The 19,280-nt window shown below is 46.4% G+C and overlaps 1 protein-coding gene across 1 annotated transcript in view; it reads left to right on the forward strand.

The window, feature by feature from the left end:
• Nucleotides 1-12,068: 12,068 nt before the first annotated feature.
• Nucleotides 12,069-19,280, forward strand: part of LOC130284897 (carboxypeptidase O-like) — a 239,466-nt gene continuing 232,254 nt past the window's right edge. The window contains exons 1-2 of the mRNA XM_056535811.1: nucleotides 12,069-12,187; nucleotides 18,442-18,517. Of these exons, the coding sequence (XP_056391786.1) occupies nucleotides 12,174-12,187; nucleotides 18,442-18,517 (90 nt within the window). The 5' untranslated portion in view covers nucleotides 12,069-12,173. The remainder of the gene's footprint in view (nucleotides 12,188-18,441; nucleotides 18,518-19,280) is intronic.

Below are 19,280 nucleotides of genomic sequence, written 5' to 3' on the forward strand. Positions count from 1 at the left end.
CTGGGAGCTGTAGTTTTAAATGGTAAAAATTTCTTTAGCACTTTCCCATTCTGTGGCAATTGGTATATTTGATTATTATTCTGACATATGAGCATGGCCAAAAAGTCTTAAACAAGGTTAGGACTGTATGATACATTTAATAATATTGTAAGTTCTGTAATCTTTTTTTCTGTCCGCCAACACAAAATACTCTAATAGTGCCCCTCCCGAGACTCGACTCTGGATCCGCCCCTGCCTGTATGGAGCATCTAATCTCCTCTTTTTTCAGCCCAATTGAGTTTTTTCTGTTGGTCCACAAATCTGATTCTCACAATTGTGTGACGGAGTGCAATTTAGGGTTTAATCCCTGTAAAAAAAAAAAATAATTCTGTAGTGCTGCCCAGTTGGGTCCTGCTGCTGTTCAGAAATAAGTCATATTAGTGTGGACTTTAGTGTCTTTTTACCATTTTTCACCTGTTAATCTGTCTCTGTGCTAAATTCAGTGTTATACCACACGTTATACACCTGCCGGTGTATTAAAGAAAATAAAAGTTTTTCCTGCGTAGAAATACGCTTAACAGTGGCCTTATCATTGCAAAGGGCCTACATACAAGCAAATAGCGTACCCTATACCACCTTTTTTTCTGTCTCTGTGCTAAATTCAGTGTTATACCACACGTTATACACCTGCTGGTGTATTAAAGAAAAAAAAGTTTTTTCTGCATATAAATACGCTTAACAGTGCCCTCATCATTGCAAAGGGTGTACATACAACCAAGTAGTGTACTATATACTACCTTTTTTTCTGTCTCTGTGCTAAATTCAGTGCTATACCACACATTATAAACCTGCTGGTGTATGAAAAAAAAAAAATTCTGCGTATAAATACACTTAACAGTGCGCTCATCATTGCAAAGGGCATACATACAACAAAGTAGTGTACTATTTAGTACCTGTATTTCTGTCTCTGTGCTAAATTCAGTGCTATTCCACACATTAGTATACACCGGCTGGTGTATACAAAAAAAATAAACGTTTTTTCTGCGTAGAAATACGCATACCAGTGCGCTCATCATTGCAAAGGGCATACATACAACAAAGGGGTGTACTATTTAGTAACTGTTATTCTGTCTAGGGCCTACATACTGTGAAAGGACAGCCGTAAGTAATCGCCTGCTGCTGTTCTAGACAAATACCGTCTAAAGAGTAGTGTGGCGAATTGTAATAAACAAACGCACTAAGTATGTCAGGCAGGGAAGTGCCAGGACGTGCACAGAGAAGGGGCAGAGGCCTACATACGTCAGGCAGAGTTGGCAGCAGACTTGGGGCAAGTGGCAGCAGGAGTCGCAGCAATAGGCCTGAGCTCCCGTTAACACCCAGCGGTCGTGTTGTCGACCCATCTCTCCTCGTCAATTGCTTGGCACACTCATCCCCATCATCACAAGCGACATCTGACAACCCCAGTCAAGAGTCGGTGGGTTCCTCAGACACAACCCTCAGTTGGCATGGCCCGGGAGCAGTCCCCGTAATCCCATTGCCTTTGTCCTATGCGGTTCCCTCTCCCAAAGAAGTATCTCATGCTTTGGGTTCAGCTCCACTATTTAGTGAGGACGATGTAATAGAGGACAGTCAGCAGCTAATGGGCAGCCAAGAATGTGAGGAGATATGCATTGCTTGCTCCGCAAGGCGGCCAAGTAGTGATGCGGAGAGTAACGTGGGAGGCGGTGTTGCAACTGTTGTGGAACCTGAGGAGGACATCAGTGACGTGCACACATCTTTTGATGATGATGAAGCCGATCGCAATTGGGAGCCGGGTACAGAAGCCGGGGCTTCATCATCATCAGGAGAAGAGATTTGTTCTTTGTCTATGAGGCAGCAAGGCGGTAGCACGGTTGGCAATCAGCGTGGTGGTGGCAGTAGTGGAAATTCAGGAGCCAAACGTGCCAGAGGGAGACCACCTGCTTCGCGGCAAGCTACCATTCTGGGTGGTAGTGGAAAAGGGGTTCCTGGAGACGGCACCAATAGCAGTCAAATAGTGCGGACTGCGGGTGGGAAAATCAGCTACTCTGCGGTGTGGTTGTTCTTCATAAAGAATCTGGAGGACCTTAGCGTAGCCACATGCAAAATCTGTAGGCAGAAGGTGAAGCGTGGCCAGGGTCCCAATCTCGGCACCACGGCCCTGCATCAACGCATGATTCGCCACCATAAAACGGCCTGGGATAACTGTGGCTCCGATGTAGTGGTCCAGCCTGCCGCATCACCCAGTGGCCATCCGCTCCCTCCGTCATCCAGCCATGGCTCCACCACCTCAGCCGAAGGGAGCATTGTGTCAAACCCTCCTTCTGGCGCTCCTGCTTCTTCCGCTTTTAGTCAGCCATTCTGCCAACAATCGATAGGCGAAGCCATGTCCAAGAGACAACAGTATGCGCCCACTCATCCAATGGCGCAGAAGTTGAATGTGCTCCTGTCCAAGTTGCTGGTGTTGCAGTCCCTCCCTTTCCAACTGGTGGACTCTGCAGCTTTTAGGGAATTGATGGCTTGTGCCGAGCCCAGGTGGAGAGTCCCAAGCCGTCATTTATTTTCGAAGAAGGCAGTACCAGCCCTGCATAAGTTTGTACAAGAGAAGGTGGGCCAGTCCTTTAACCTGTCAGTGTGTTCAAAAGTGCACGGCAGCGCCAACGTGTGGATCTGTAACTACGATCAGGGACAATACATGTCTTTTACGGCCCACTGGGTAAATGTTGTTCCTGCACAGCCACAACAGCAACTTCGACAGGTCACACCGCATCCTCCTCCACGCTCTCGCTCCCAGGCAGTTGGTCCTTTTACAGTGTGCGCCTCCTCCTCCCCCGTGTCCTCGGCCTCCATTGCACGTCCAAATCTCGGTGGCCCTTCATCGTACCATGTGTGTAGGGCACAGCGGTGTCAAGCTGTCCTTCACATGGTTTGCCTTGGCGAACGGAGTCACACAGGGGAGGAACTGCTAAAGTTCATTCGTGAAGAAATCCGAATATGACTTATTCTACGAAATCTGGAAATGGGAACCATGGTGACCGACAATGGGAAGAACATCGTGGCGGGGCTGCGACAAGGAAGTGTGAACCATTCGCCCTGCATGGCACACGTGTTGAATCTGGTTGTCAAGTTCATCAAGTCTTCACCCCATTTGCAAGACATCCTGACAATGGCAAGGAAACTGTGCATGCACTTCAGCCACTCGTACACTGCCAAGCACACTTTACTTGAGCTGCAGCGTCAGAACGGTATCCCACAACATAGTCTCATTTGTGACATTGCCACACATTGGAATTCCACCCTCCATATGTTGGACAGACTATACGAACAAAGAAAAGCCATCACCGATTTTTTGATGATCCAAGCACATAGGAGTACTCCCCTGTGTAACTTCAATGTGAACGAGTGGCAGCTCATACGTGACACCTGCCGTTTGCTGAGGCCCTTTGAGGAAGCCACATTTTATGTTAGTCGCTTGAATTACGCCATGAACGACGTAATTCCACACCTACATTTACTCCAAAAAATGATTGAAAACATGGCTGGTCACGGCAATGGAGACGTTGCGCTACATCAGAAGGCTACATGAGTCCTGTGGGGGATGAACTGGAGGAGGAGGAGGAGGATGAGGGGCTGAGCGGAGCACAGTTTATGTTGGATGAGATGGCCGGTGTTTCTAGTCATTGGACAGGAGAGGAGGAGCAGGAGCAGCCAGAGGAGCTGGAGGGTTATTACGAGGGAGACGAGACAGAGGACCCAGACACACCGTGGCAGTATGCAGTGGAGATGGAGGCAGGTAGTCCCAGCGAGTCACTGTCACAAATGGCACGATGCATGCTGAGTTGCTTGTGTAGTAACCCCCGAATTTTCAAAATTCGTCAGCGCGATGACTTCTGGATCTCCACCTTATTAGACCATCGCTACTGGCCCAGAATGGGGGCCTTTTTTACACCCACAGAGAGGGAGGACAAACTGACCTACTACAGAGAGCTTCTACGTAGTCGGTTGGCCGATGCCTATCGGCCACATGGTCCATACACTCGCAGGTCTGACTCAAGGGGCCCTCTGTGCTCACCTTCCACTGCCACGGCTGCTGGGGAGGGGAGGGGTGGCAGGAGCAGTACCGGCTCAATCAGCAGCAGCCTGAGTCTACAGTCGCTGATGATTAGCTTCCTTCAGCCGCATAGTGAAGCTACTCATCAGCAGCAGGTGGACATGGAGCACTAAAAATGTGGAGAGACTGACGTTTGTCAAGATGAATCAGGGATGGATCAGCCAGGATTTCCAGCCACCAATGACAGATGGGTCTGAGTAGATTGACCATGCTCCTACAACAACATTTTCTCTATTATGGTTGGTTATGAAACCCTCTGGGGCAGACCTGGGCATTGTACGGCCCGCTTGCCACATACGGCCATTTAATTGGTTCTGACCGGCCCGCGCTGACTGGGGGACAACTATGCTGCCTAATCTGGGGGACAACTATGCTCCTAATCTGGGGGACAACTATGCTCCTAATCTGGGGGACATCTATGCTCCTAATCTGGGGGACATCTATGCTGCCTAATCTGGGGTACAAGTATGCTCCTAATCTGGGGAACAACTATGCTCCTAATCTGGGGGACAACTATGCTCCTAATCTGGGGGACATCTTTGCTGCCTAATCTGGGGGACAAGTATGATCCTAATCTGGGGGACATCTATGCTGCCTAATCTGGGGGACATCTATGCTGCCTAATCTGGGGGATATCTATGCTGCCTAATCTGGGAGACATCTATGCTGCCTAATCTGGGGGACATCTATGCTGCCTAATCTGGGGGACATCTATGCTGCCTAATCTGGGGGACAATTATGCTCCTAATCTGGGGGACATATATGCTGCCTAATCTGGGGGACATCTATGCTGCCTAATCTGGGGGACATCTAAACTGCCTAATCTGGGGGACAAGGATGCTCCTAATCTGGGGGACATATATGCTGCCTAATCTGGGGACATCTATGCTGCCTAATCTGGGGGACATCTATGCTGCCTAATCTGGGGGACATCTATGCTGCCTAATCTGGGGGACATCTATGCTGCCTAATCTTGGGGACATCTATGCTGCCTAATCTGGGGGACAACTATGCTCCTAATCTGGGGGACATCTATGCTGCCTAATCTGGGGGACAATTATGCTCCTAATCTGGGGGACAACTATGCTCCTAATCTGGGGGACATCTATGCTGCCTAATTTGGGGGACAATTATGCTCCTAATCTGGGGGACATCTATGCTGCCTAATCTGGGGGACATCTATGCTCCTAATCTGGGGGACAACTATGCTCCTAATATGGGGAAAACTGATGCTTCTAACCTTGGGCCTATAATTTTTTGAAGTTTAGCAGTAGCTAAATACATGCTTAATGCATATGTAAACATTGATCTTTAAATGTAAGGGGTTATGAAACCCTCTTGTGTATTGCGAATGACTGCTACAGACTCATTCTGTGTCTTTCACAAACTACTTGCCTCCCTGGTGCCTCTGGCCTTGGGCCTTAAATTTTTGGATGTTTAGCAGCAGCTAAATACATGCTTAATGCAAATTTCAACAATGATCGTTGTCACGATGCCGGCTGGCAGGTAGTGGATCCTCTGTGCCAGAGAGGGATGGAGAGGACCGCGCTAGTGGACCGGTTCTAAGCCACTACAGGTTTTCACCAGAGCCCGCCGCAAAGCGGGATGGTCTTGCTGCGGCGGTAGTGACCAGGTCGTATCCACTAGCAACGGCTTACCTCTCTGGCTGCTGAAGATGCTGAAGATAGGCGAGGTACAAGGGAGTAGGCAGAAGCAAAGTCGGACGTAGCAGAAGGTCGGGGGCAGGCGGCAGGGATCGTAGTCAGGGGCAACGGCAGGAGGTCAGGAACACGGACTAGGAACAGACAAGGGAACGCTTTCACTAGGCACTAAGGCAACAAGATCCGGCAAGGGAGTGCAAGGGAAGTGAGGTGATATAGGGAAGTGCACAGGTGAACACACTGATTGGAACCACTGCGCCAATCAGCGGCGCAGTGGCCCTTTAAATCGCAGAGACCCGGCGCGCGCGCGCCCTAGGGAGCGGGGCCGCGCGCGCCGGGACAGAACAGACGGAGAGCGAGTCAGGTAGGGGAGCCGGGGTGCGCATCGCGAGCGGGCGCTACCCGCATCGCGAATCGCATCTCGGCTGGCAGCGGAATCGCAGCGCCCCGGGTCAGAGGACGTGACCGGAGCGCTGCCGCGGGGAGAGTGAAGCGAGCGCTCCGGGGAGGAGCGGGGACCCGGAGCGCTCGGCGTAACAGTACCCCCCCCCTTGGGTCTCCCCCTCTTCTTGGGGCCAAAGAACCTGAGGAAAAAAAATTCAATTTTTTCGTGATGAGGTCCGATGCACATTAGGAGGGGTTCTGTGTGGAAACGTACGAGACAGTCCAATCTTTTATTGTAAAAACAATAGATGTAGAGGGGTCTGGCGAGACTGGTCACAGGAACGTAGAAGCTGTTGATGAGAGAGGCCAAAAAAAATTTTCCTGCAGATCCGGAATCCAAGAAGAGCATAGTAGAGAAGGAGAAGGTAGAGGCTGATATCCGCACAGGCACAGTAAGGCGTGGAGAAGCAGAGTTGACATCAAGAACTGTGTCACCTTTGTGCGGAGTCAGCGTACGTCTTTCCAGGCGGGGAGGACGGATAGGACAATCCTTCAGGAAGTGTTCGGTATCGGCATAGTACAGGCAAAGATTCTCCATGCGGCGTCGTGTCCCCTCTTGAGGTGTCAAGCAAGACCGGTCAACTTGCATAGCCTCCGCGGCGGGAAGCACAGGAACAGATTGCAGAGGACCAGAGGAGAGAGGAGCCGGGGAGAAAAAACGCTTCGTGCGAACAAAGTCCATATCCAGGCGAAGCTCCAGACGCCATCCGGAAGAACGCATGTCAATGCGAGTGGCAAGATGAATGAGTTCATGTAGGTCAGCAGGAGTCTCTCGTGCGGCCAGAACATCTTTAATGTTGCTGGATAGGCCTTTTTTAAAGGTCGCGCAGAGAACCTCACTATTCCAGGACAACTCGTAAGCAAGAGCACGGAACTGAATGGCGTACTCGTCAACGGAAGAAACACCCTGGGCCAGGTTCAGCAGGGCAATCTCGGCTGAAGAAGCTCGGGCAGGTTCCTCAAAGACACTTCGAATTTCCGAGAAGAAGGAGTGTACAGAGGCAGTGACGGGGTCATTGCGGTCCCAGAGCGGTGCGGCCCATGACAGGGCTTTTCCAGACAGAAGGCAGAACACGAAAGCCACCTTAGACCTTTCAGTAGGAAACTGGTCCGACATCATCTCCAAGTGCTGGGAACATTGCGAAAGAAAGCCACGGCAATACTTAGAGTCCCCATCAAATTTGTCCGGCAAGGACAGGCAGAGGCTAGGAGTGGCCACTCGCTGCGGAGGAGGTGCAGGAGCTGGCGGAGGAGAAGATTGCTGGAGAAGTTGCGACTGAAGTTGGTGCGAAATGGTGGACATTTCCGACAGCTGACGGGTTAGAAGGGCGATCTGTCGGGCTTGCTGGGCGGCCACCGTGGTTAGCTCAGCGACAACTGACAGAGGAACTTCAGCGGGATCCATGGCCGGATCTACTGTCACGATGCCGGCTGGCAGGTAGTGGATCCTCTGTGCCAGAGAGGGATGGAGAGGACCGCGCTAGTGGACCGGTTCTAAGCCACTACAGGTTTTCACCAGAGCCCGCCGCAAAGCGGGATGGTCTTGCTGCGGCGGTAGTGACCAGGTCGTATCCACTAGCAACGGCTTACCTCTCTGGCTGCTGAAGATGCTGAAGATAGGCGAGGTACAAGGGAGTAGGCAGAAGCAAAGTCGGACGTAGCAGAAGGTCGGGGGCAGGCGGCAGGGATCGTAGTCAGGGGCAACGGCAGGAGGTCAGGAACACGGACTAGGAACAGACAAGGGAACGCTTTCACTAGGCACTAAGGCAACAAGATCCGGCAAGGGAGTGCAAGGGAAGTGAGGTGATATAGGGAAGTGCACAGGTGAACACACTGATTGGAACCACTGCGCCAATCAGCGGCGCAGTGGCCCTTTAAATCGCAGAGACCCGGCGCGCGCGCGCCCTAGGGAGCGGGGCCGCGCGCGCCGGGACAGAACAGACGGAGAGCGAGTCAGGTAGGGGAGCCGGGGTGCGCATCGCGAGCGGGCGCTACCCGCATCGCGAATCGCATCCCGGCTGGCAGCGGAATCGCAGCGCCCCGGGTCAGAGGACGTGACCGGAGCGCTGCCGCGGGGAGAGTGAAGCGAGCGCTCCGGGGAGGAGCGGGGACCCGGAGCGCTCGGCGTAACAATCGTTAAATTCTTGGCGCTCTGCCAGGGCCTTCTCCTACCCCGCCTGGGCCGATCCGAGGACCTCACTAACCAATTAACTCTGGGATTAACTCTGCTTAATCATTTTTAGGGAAAAAAATCCTTTGGTGATCTGATCTTTTTGAGACAGGTGCGCTTACACACATATGTAATAATTTTTTTAACCAAATTTCAAACATTGTGTGGTTTATTATTTTTGAGAAGAAAGTCTTTGGGTGGTCCACCGTCCTGCATTATAGAGTCTTCTGAACTGCTGTATATGCGCTTGTTTTTACACAAAGGTATTTCGTCAGACAATTTCAAAAAATGTTGCTGTTTTTTGGGGTGGATTGTGAAGCCCGGGTGTGTACCCGTGCATCAGCCAACTCCAGGCTGTGTCTTTCAGGCAATCTATGGGTTACTGATGCCGCAGAGGTGGGGCCTGGGTCTAGGAATTAAAAAAAAAATTTTTTTTAATTCAAAAATTGTGTGGTTCATTATTTTTGAGAAGAAAGTCTTTGGGTGGTCCACCGTCCTGCCTTATAGAGTCTTCTGAAATGTTGGATATGCGCTTGTTCTTACACAAAGGTATACATTATTTTTTTTTAATTATATAATTTTGTTGATTTTGGGGCGGATTGTGAAGCCCTGTGTGTACTGGTGCATCAGCCAACTCCAGGCTGTGTCCTTCAGGCAATAAATGGGTTCCTGATGCCACAGAGGTGGGGCCTGGGTCTGGAAATTTAAAATTTTTGGATAGTGGGTGCTACCTATGAGAAATCTTTGTCAAACATTTCTCATATTGTGTTGTTTTTTGGGGGGGATTGTGAAGCACTGGTGTGTAGTGTACTCGTGCAACAGCCAACTCCACGCTGTGCCATTCAGCCACTATATGGTGTCCTCATGCTGCCAACACCTCCACGCTGTGCCATTCACCCACTATATGGTGTCCTCATGCTGCCAACACCTCCACGCTGTGCCATTCACCCACTATATGGTGTCCTCATGCTGCCAACACCTCCACGCTGTGCCATTCAGCCACTATATGGTGTCCTCATGCTGCCAACACCTCCACGCTGTGCCATTCACCCACTATATGGTGTCCTCATGCTGCCAACACCTCCACGCTGTGCCATTCAGCCACTATATGGTGTCCTCATGCTGCCAACACCTCCACACTGTACCATTCACCCACTATATGGTGTCCTCATGCTGCACACACCTCCACGCTGTGTCCTTACATAGTTACATAGTTACATAGTTAGTACGGTCGAAAAAAGACATATGTCCATCAAGTTCAACCAGGGAATTAAGGGGTAGGGGTGTGGCGCGATATTTTGGAAGGGATGGGATTTTATATTTCTTCACAAGCATTAATGTTATTTTGTTCCAGGAATGTATCTAATCCTGTTTTAAAGCTGTTAATTTTTCCTGCTGTGACCAGTTCCTGAGGTAGACTGTTCCATAAGTTTACAGTTCTCATGGTAAAGAAGGCGTGTCACCCCTTGAGACTAAACTTTTTCTTCTCCAGACGGAGGGAGTGCCCCCTCGTCCTTTGGGGGGGTTTAACCTGGAACAGTTTTTCTCCATATTTTTTGTATGGGCCATTAATATACTTATATACATTTATCATATCCCCCCTTAAACGTCTCTTCTCAAGACTAAACAATTGTAACTCCTTTAATCGCTCCTCATAGCTAAGATGTTCCATGCCCCATATTAGTTTAGTTGCGCGTCTCTGCACCCTTTCCAGCTCCACAGTGTCCCTTTTATGTACAGGCGACCAAAACTGAACAGCGTATTCCAGGTGAGGCCATACCAATGCTTTATAAAGGGGGAGTATTATGTCCCTGTCTCCCTATTCTGTAGTCTGTGATCTACAAGTACACCCAGATCCTTCTCTACCAGTGACTCTGCCAGTTTAATCACCCCTAAGACATACGATGCATGCATGTTCTTAGTACCCAGATGCATAACTTTACATTTATCCACATTGAACCTCATTTGCCAAGTGGATGCCCAGACACTTAGTCTATCCAAGTCATCTTGTAACTTATACACATCCTCTATAGACTGTACCGTGCTACAAAGCTTGGTGTCATCTGCAAAGATAGAAACAGAGCTGTTAATACCATCCTCTATATCATTGATAAATAAATTAAACAACAGCGGGCCCAGTACAGAACCTTGGGGTACACCACTAATAACCGTGGACCAATCAGAGTACGAATCATTGACCACCACTCTCTGGGTACGATCCATGAGCCAGTGTTCAATCCAGTTACAAACTAACATTTCCAAACCCAAAGACCTTAACTTACCTGTCAGACGTCTATGAGGGACAGTATCAAATGCTTTAGCAAAATCTACAAACACTATATCCACAGCCATTCCTCTGTCAAGGCTTCTACTCACCTCTTCATAAAAGCAAATTAGATTGGTTTCTATATGGTGTCCTCATGCTGCCAACACCTCCACGCTGTGCCTTTCAGCCACTATATGGTCTCCTCATGCTGCCAACACCTCCACGCTATGTCATTCAGTCACTATATGGTCTCCTGACACTGATGCCACCACCAGGCTCTGTCATTGTGCTGCTGTGCGGCAGTGATTCTAAGAGCGATGCCGGTAATCTGCATTCTATTCGGAATAACAATATTATTTCACTACCACAGCACACTCCATATGCGTTTTAGGACACAGCAAAGTGTTCTGTACCCCTATAGAGGCTGTATGTAGGCTAGAAATAGCCTTTTTTAATATTGATTCGCCGCAAACAAATTCGGATCGAAACAAACGTTTTCGGAAAATTCGGCGAATCGGCCGAATCGAATTTTTGAAAAGTTCGCTCATCTCTAGTTACTATGTTACGATGTTAGGATAGTAGGTTTACAGTTAATAAGGTATATCCCCCACAATTGGTAGGTAGTTACACCATTACGTAGGTATGTCCCACAGTAGTTAGATAGTTCCCTTATTAGGCAGCCCCCCCCCCCCCCCATTAGCAGGTATGTCCTCAAGGAGGTAGTCTCTCCCCAATAGTTAAATACATCCTTAGGTAGGTAGATTGACCCCCCAAGTTGATAAGTATGATGGTAGGTAGGTAGCCAGGTAGGTTGTTAGCTAGGTAACTAGGTAAGTTGTTAACTATGTAGGTAGGTTTGCAACATGGGAGAGAAAAAGAACCTTGGCACCGCTGGAGTTCCATAGTTAGAATGCCCACTGCGGCAGCTGTGAATATCCTGGACTCCTGGTGTGAAGTTATTGGTGGTGCTACACGGGCTGATATAAAACATAGGCAATAGCATGTACAGAAGAAAAAATGGGAGCACTCACCCAGTAGAAGCTTACAAAATCTTCAGGCTTTATTCAATGTTGGAGCAGGTTACAAACACAGTGCGGGAGAGAGGATTGGCATGGGGGGTTGGGCAAACGGACCCTGTTCACGCAAGATCGCGCTTCGTCAGGCCACTGTATATCCAACGATTTGATATTGAGGCTCTCAACGCAGCACAGAGTGCACCGTAATGAGAATGAGGCTTGGCTCCCCAGACCAATATGTTTGAGCTGCGTTCGGATACCATATTGTGTGCAAGCGAGGCTCTCAATGCATTAGAGCCGTGTTGAGAACGAGGCTTGGCTCTCCAAGCCATACCCAGAATGAGGCTTGGCTGGCATAACATGGGATGAAAGCGAGGCTTAGCTTTCCCCACTGTGACCATAGTGAGGCTTGATTTTGGAGACGGTCATCTCTCTCATGATACATGCACTTTACTAGGACTGGTATTTACCTTGATTTGACCTGCTAGCCATTAGGATAGTTGAATAGATGCACGTTAGTTGGTATGCTCATATTTGGATAGTGTGGAATTGATTTCATCTTGATGTTATTACCTTTGTGAACGTTTTGTACTAACTGCATTATATATTTGAATCTGGTGTTACTCTCTATTCAGCAATTTTTGTGGCAGGATTGTCCTCTCCCTGAAGAGTGGGTCATTTACCCAGCACGGGGTGGGTGTAGTAGGGTTACATTCCTCCATCCAGAATGTATGTTTTTAATTGTTTTTAAATGTCTTTAAACTCTCTTCTTTTTTGTATATTGAAATAAAGATGTTTTTTCTATGGCACATGAGACTGATTAAATAATGTATAGGTGTGCAGCACCGTATTGTTGCTAGTTTTCTTTTTTTTTCTGAAATGGTAGGCTGATATGTAGCTAGTTAGCTAGCCAGGAAGGTAGCGAGCTAGGTAGGTAGACAGCCAGGTAGGTAGGTTTGTAGCTATGTAGGTTGCCAGGTAGGTTGGTTGCCAGATATGTGGCTACCTAGGTATTGCGCACTGATGACGTAGCAACGTAATTTAAAACTTCACTTTTATTAATCCGATAAAGATAAAACAGTGAAAATGATTTTTAAATATGTGAAAGAAAAAAATGCAAAAAATTGCAAAAAGTCACACAAAATGATTTATGCTAGAATGTGCAAAAATAGTTCAGGCCGCCATCTGGTAAATGTTTCATACATATTACACGGCACCTTTAATCCGTATTTGGCTGAGCCACACATATATCTACCGCACGTAATATATAAGCGTGCATTTACACCAGCTCCTTTTGTCCATAGACATATATCTTCCTGGAAAGTACTCTCATATATTGTAGGTATGAGTTCACATCAGTGAATGGAAGGAGCAGATTCTAATCAGAATATAAAGTCCTTCTTGTGCAATTATTGTTCATATAACTATGGTATATTTGTGACATACAACTGCTTATTATAGATTAGCACAGTCCAGCACAGTCCAGCACCGCAGCGTACTTAAATATCTATGGAACTTCATTGATCTGTTTGAGGAATCTACAAGGGACCAATAAAGTGTAAAAGAAAAAAAGTTTAATAAAGTTTTAAAAAAAGCTTACATTAACCCCTTCCATATTAACCTCATGCGTCCTGCATCCTGAGTCCTTAAGGACGTAGGGCGTATGGATACGCCAGTAGGAATTCCGATCCCCTCCGCTAGCCGGTAGGGTACCGGACCAGGATGACTGCTGATATCTATCAGCAGGCATCCCGTGCATATCCCCATGTCGGCGATCGCCGGAAATCGCCGGTCAATTCACACCAGCGATTTTCCGCGGATCCGGGTCATACCGGTGTCCGGTGACCCAGAAAATCAGGGGATCAGGGGTGTCCAAGACCCCTGAAGGGATAGGAGTTAGGTGGCAGGTGTGCCACCCCTCCTATCCCTGCTATTGGTCGTCAAGATGCGACGACCAATAGCAGATCAGGGGCAGGGGGGGTTAAAGTTCGGTTCCCCCGTTCTGCCCACCGACGGTAATCCGGGCAGAACGGGGAAACTGTAGCGTGACCAGCGGCGGAGGCGGTGGAGGTCCCTTACCTGATCGGTGGCGGCAGGCAGCGATGACGTGCGGCTTCCTCGTGGCTCCTTCGTGAAGACTTTGGAAGCTGGTGAGTAGTTGCCTAGCAACATCTGGGGGGGGCTAGAGTTTGGAGACCACTATACAGTGGTCTCTAAACTGTAGCCCTCCAGATGTTGCAAAACTACAACTCAAAGCATGTCCAGACAGCCGTTTGGGCATGCTGGTATTTGTAGTTTTGCAAGATTTAGAGGGCTACAGTTTGGAGATCACTGTGCAGTCATCTCTAAACTGTGCCCCTCCAGATCTTACAAAACTACAAATCCCAGCATGCCCATACAGCAGTTTGCTGTCTGCGCATGCTGGGATTTGTAGTTTTGCAACATCTGGAGGGCCACAGTTTGGAGATCACTGTGCAGTGGTCTCTAAACTGTAGCCCTCCAGATGTTGCAAAACTGCAAATCCCAGCATGCCCAAACAGCAAACAGCTGTCTCGGCATGCTGGGAGTTGTAGTTGCATACCTCCAGCTGTTGCATAACCACATCTCCCAGCATTCCCTTCGGCGATCAGTACATGCTGGGAGTTGTAGTTTTGCAACAGTTGGAGGTACCCTGGTTGGAAAATACTGAGTCAGGTAACAGAACCAAACTGAAGGTTTTCCAACCAGTGTGCCTACAGCTGTTGCAAAAGTAGTTTTGCAACAGCTGGAGGGCCCCCCCCCCCCCCCATGTGAATGTACAGGGTACATTCACACGGGCAGGTTTACAGTAAGTTTCCTGCATCAAGTTTGAGTTGCGGCAGAGTTGAGTTGCGGCAGAACCCGCCAGTGCGAATGTACCTTAAAAACACTACACTAAACTAGCACATAATAAAGGGTAAATCCCTACATAAACACCCCCTTACACTGTCCCCCCCAATAAAAATTAAAAACATATCGTACGGCAGTGTTTCCAAAACGGACCCTCCAGCTGTTGCAAAACAACAACTCCCAGCATTTCTGGACAGCCACTGACTGTCCAGGCATGCTGGGAGTTTAGCAACAGCTGGAGGCACCCTGTTTGGGAATCACTGGCGTAGAATATCCCTTTGTCCACCCCTATGCAAACCCTATTTTAGTCCTCAAATGCAGATGGTGCTCTCTCACTTCAGAGCCCTGTCATATTTCAAGGAAACAGTTTTGAGTTACACATTTTGGGGGGCTTTTTCTCCTTTTACTCCATGAAAAGGAAAAGTTGGGGTCTACAATAACATGCTGGTGTTGCCCCATACTTTTTATTTTCACAAGATGTAAAAGGAAAAAAAGACTCCCAAAATGTGTAACGCAATTATGGAAATACCCCATATGTCGGTGTAAAATGCTCTGAGGATGCATGACAAGGCTCAGGAGTGAGAGTTCACTATGTACGTTTGAGGCCTAAATTGGTGATTTGCACAGGGGTGGCTGATTTTACAGCGGTTCTGACATAAATGCAAAAAAATGAATACCCACATGTGACCCCATTTTATGAAACTACACCCCTCACGGAAGGTAACAATGGGTATAGGGAGCCTGAACATCCCATAGGTGTTTGACGAATTTTTGTTAAAGTTGGATGGGAAAATGAAAAAAAAAAAATATTTTTTACTAAAATGCTCGTGTTACCCTAGATTTTTCATTTTCACAAGGAAAAATAGGAAAAAAAGCCCCCCAAAATATGTAACCCAATTTCTTCTGAGTAAAAACATACCCCATAAGTGGATGTAAAGTGCTCTGGTGGTGCACTACAATGCTCAGAAGAGAAGGATCGCCATTGGAATTTTGAGGAGGAAATTTGTCCGGAATTGAAGGCCACGTGTGTTTACAAAGCCCCCATAGTGCCAGAACAATGGACCCCCCCCCCACATGTGACCCCATTTTGAAAACTACACCCCTCACAGAATATAATAAGGGGTGCAGTGAGCATTTACGCCCCACAGGTGTCTGACAGATTTTTGGAACAGTGGTCCGTGAAAATGAAAAATTAAAATTTTCATTTGCACAGCCCACTGTTCCAAAGATCTGTAAAATTCCAGTGGGGTGTAAATGCTCACTGCACCCCTAATTAAATTCTATGGGGGGTGTAGTTTCCAAAATGGGGTCACATGGGGGTCCATTGTTCTGGCACCATGGGGGCTTTGTTAACAAACGTGGCCTTCAATTCCGCTGTTCTGGCACCACGGGGGGCTTTGTACATGCACAAGTCCCCCAACTTCTATTCCAACCAAATTCTCTCTCCATAAGCTCAATGGCACCCCTTTTCTTCTGAGCATTGTAGTGCGCCAGCAGAGCACTTGATGTCCACACATGGGGTATTTCCATACTCAGAAGAAATGGGCTTACAAATTTTGGGGGGCATTTTCTCCTATTACCCCTTGTAGAAATGTAAAATTTGGGGGAAAGCAGCATTTTAGTGAGAAAAAAATAAAAACAAATTTACACTCCAACTTTAACGAAAAGTCGTCAAACACCTGTGGGGTGTTAAGGTTCACTGTACCCCTTGTTAAGTTGTAGGGGTGTAGTTTCCAAAATAGTATGCCATGTGTTTGTTTGTTTTTATTATTTTTTTTGCTGTTCTGGCACCATAGGGGCTTCCTAAATGTGACATTGCCCCCAAAAACCATTTCAGGAAAATTTTCTTTCCAAAAGCCAAATGTGACTCCTTCTCTTCTGAGCATTGTTTGATTTGACATCCACACATGGGGTATTTCCATACTCAGAAGAGATGGAGTTACAAATTGCATTTGACGTCCACACATGGGGTATTTTTATACTCAGAAGAGATGGGGTTACAAATTTGGGGGACATTTCCACCTATTACTTCTTGTAAAAATGTAAAATTTTGGGAAAAACAGCATTTATTGAAAAAAAATGCATTTACACTTCCAACTTTAACGAAAAGTCGTCAAACACCTGTGGGGTGTTAAGGCTCACTGGACCCATTGTTACATTCCCTGAGGGGTGTAGTTTCCAAAATAGTATGTCATGTAGGGGTTTTCTTGCTGTTCTGTCACCATAGGGGCTTCCTAAATGTGACATGCCCCCCAAAAACTATTTCAGAAAAACTCACTCTCCAAACTCCCATTGTCGCTCCTACCCTTCTGAGCCCTCTAGTGCACCCACAGAACACTTCACATAAACATATGAGATATTTCCTTATTCGAGAGAAATTGGGTTACAAATTTTAGGAAGATTTTTCTCCTTTTACCCCTTGTAAAAATTCAAAAACTGGGTCTACAAGAACATGCGAGTGTAAAAAATGAAGATTTTGAATTTTCTCCTCCAATTTGCTGCTATTCCTGTGAAACACATAAAGGGTTAACACACTTACTGAATGTCATTTTGAATACTTTGAGGGGTGCAGATTTTATAATGGGGTCATTTGTGGGGTATTTCTAATATGAAGGCTCTTCAAATCCACTTCAAATCTTAACTGGTCCCTGAAAATTCTGATTTTGAAAATTTTTTGAAAAATTCGAAAATTGCTGCTATACTCTGAAGCCCTCTGATGTCTTCCAAAAGCAAAAACATCTCAACTTTATTATGCAATTATAAAGTAGACATATTGTATATGTGAATCAATATATAATTTATTTGGAATATCCATTTTCCTTATAAGCAGAGAGTTTTAAATATAAAAAAATGCTAAATTTTCAAATTTTTCATCAAATTTTGGAATTTTCACCAAGAAATGATGCAAGTGTCGACGAAATTTTACCACTAACATAAAGTAGAATATGTCACGAAAAAATAATCTCGGAATCAGAATGAAAAGTAAAAGCATCCCAGAGTTCTTAATGCTTAAAGTGACAGTGGTCAGATTTGCAAAAAAGTCCTTAAGGGGTTAAAAGTTCAAATCAGCCCCCCCCCCTTCCTCTTTTCCTTATAAAAAAAAATGTAAACATAATAAAAATAAATACATTATGTATCGCCGTGTGCTTAGTTGTCCAAACTATTAAAATATAACATCATTAATCCCATACAGTAAATGGCGTATAAGTAAAAAAAAAAATATATATATATATATATATATATATATATATATATATATATATATATATATAGAAAACCCTAGAATCGTTTTTTTTTTTTTTTTTTTTTTTATCATGTCCTCCTGATATGCAATGGCATAGTATTTTATTTTTGGGGGGAGGGGGAAAAATATTTCACTCATGGACCCAGGTACCACAATGACTTGGGCCAGCCCTGCCGGGCAGGTAGTTATACAGCCAGGTGGGCAGGCAGGTAGTTAGACAGCCAGGCGGGCAGGCAGCAAGGTTCACGTAGGTAGGTAGAAAGCCAAGCAAGTGGTGGGCAGGCAGGTAGACAGTCAGGCAGGTGGGCGGTTGGGCAGGCAGGTAGGCAGCCAGGCGGGCGGGCAGGTTGTCAGTTAGGTAGTTAGACAGTCAGGTAGGTAAACAAGTCTATGCCAATCGGTCATATGATATGGACAACTGGTTAACTATTCCTCTACACAGGTTTTGATAAATCTCCCTCAAAGTGCTTTGAGCCTTATTTTGGTCATCATTTTCGTATTATTTTTTTCCTAAGCCAGTTTGTGCACAAAAGTAAATAGTCTGAATGTGAGTTATACAGTAAACATAATGTAAAATGCTAAGTTTATTAGACTTGTTTGTGCTTAATTCACTGTTCAAGCAAGAAGGTATAATAAAAATAACAGCAAATTTTAATTATTTTAGTGATCAAGTACTAAAAGTCACACCACAAACAGCACTACAAGTTCAGTACATACAGGAGCTGTCAAGACAATGGAAGGTAATAGGATATAATAAGATTTATTACTTGCAATTAAGATATAATAATACTTATTATTTGCAATGAAATTGATATTTTGTGGAGCATCACAATTACAGGAAGCTCTATAATGGTGGGATTAAGCGTAGCATATTTTCGACAAAGCATTTCTTTGCAGTTAATCAATAGCATTTACAATAAAGTTGATGGGATTTTAGAATTATGATCCACATGTTGCAGGAAAAGACTGCACAAAATCAATGCAGAAACTTCTTTAGTAATAATGTCTAATAGAGCGAGCCAAGCTCCCTGAACCCGGATTCGATCTGAACTTCAGGGTTTTTTGGCTCACAGAACTTTCGAACATTGCCAGGTTCATCTAGGCTGAACCAGGCACTGTTGGGTTTCAGCTTTACCAGCAGCTAGAACGCTGCGAGCACAGCTCATGCTTTAGCTCCATAGGAGTTAGAGCTGCGGTATTAAAAAACAACTTTTGACATGTCAATCGTACATGTCAAAAGTTGTTTATCGCAGCAGATCTCAGTCCTGAGACCAGCTACAATCTTTAATCACAGTGCCCTGGGGAAGTGCATTGCACTCAGCTCCCTGGCCGGCAGATCTCTGCCTGCTTCCCGGACTGTAATTAAAGATCGCAGCGAGCCTCAGGAGTGAGAACAGATGTACAAAGAAGAAGGTTGGTAAGTATGGATCTTAAGTATGGTAAATACGTGTGTTTTAGCATGCCTTTTTGTTTTAAAAAGGCATGTAACAAATGTATAATGTG

Source organism: Hyla sarda, chromosome 8 (assembly GCF_029499605.1).
Source record: "Hyla sarda isolate aHylSar1 chromosome 8, aHylSar1.hap1, whole genome shotgun sequence".
NCBI classification, from domain to species: Eukaryota; Metazoa; Chordata; class Amphibia; order Anura; family Hylidae; genus Hyla; species Hyla sarda.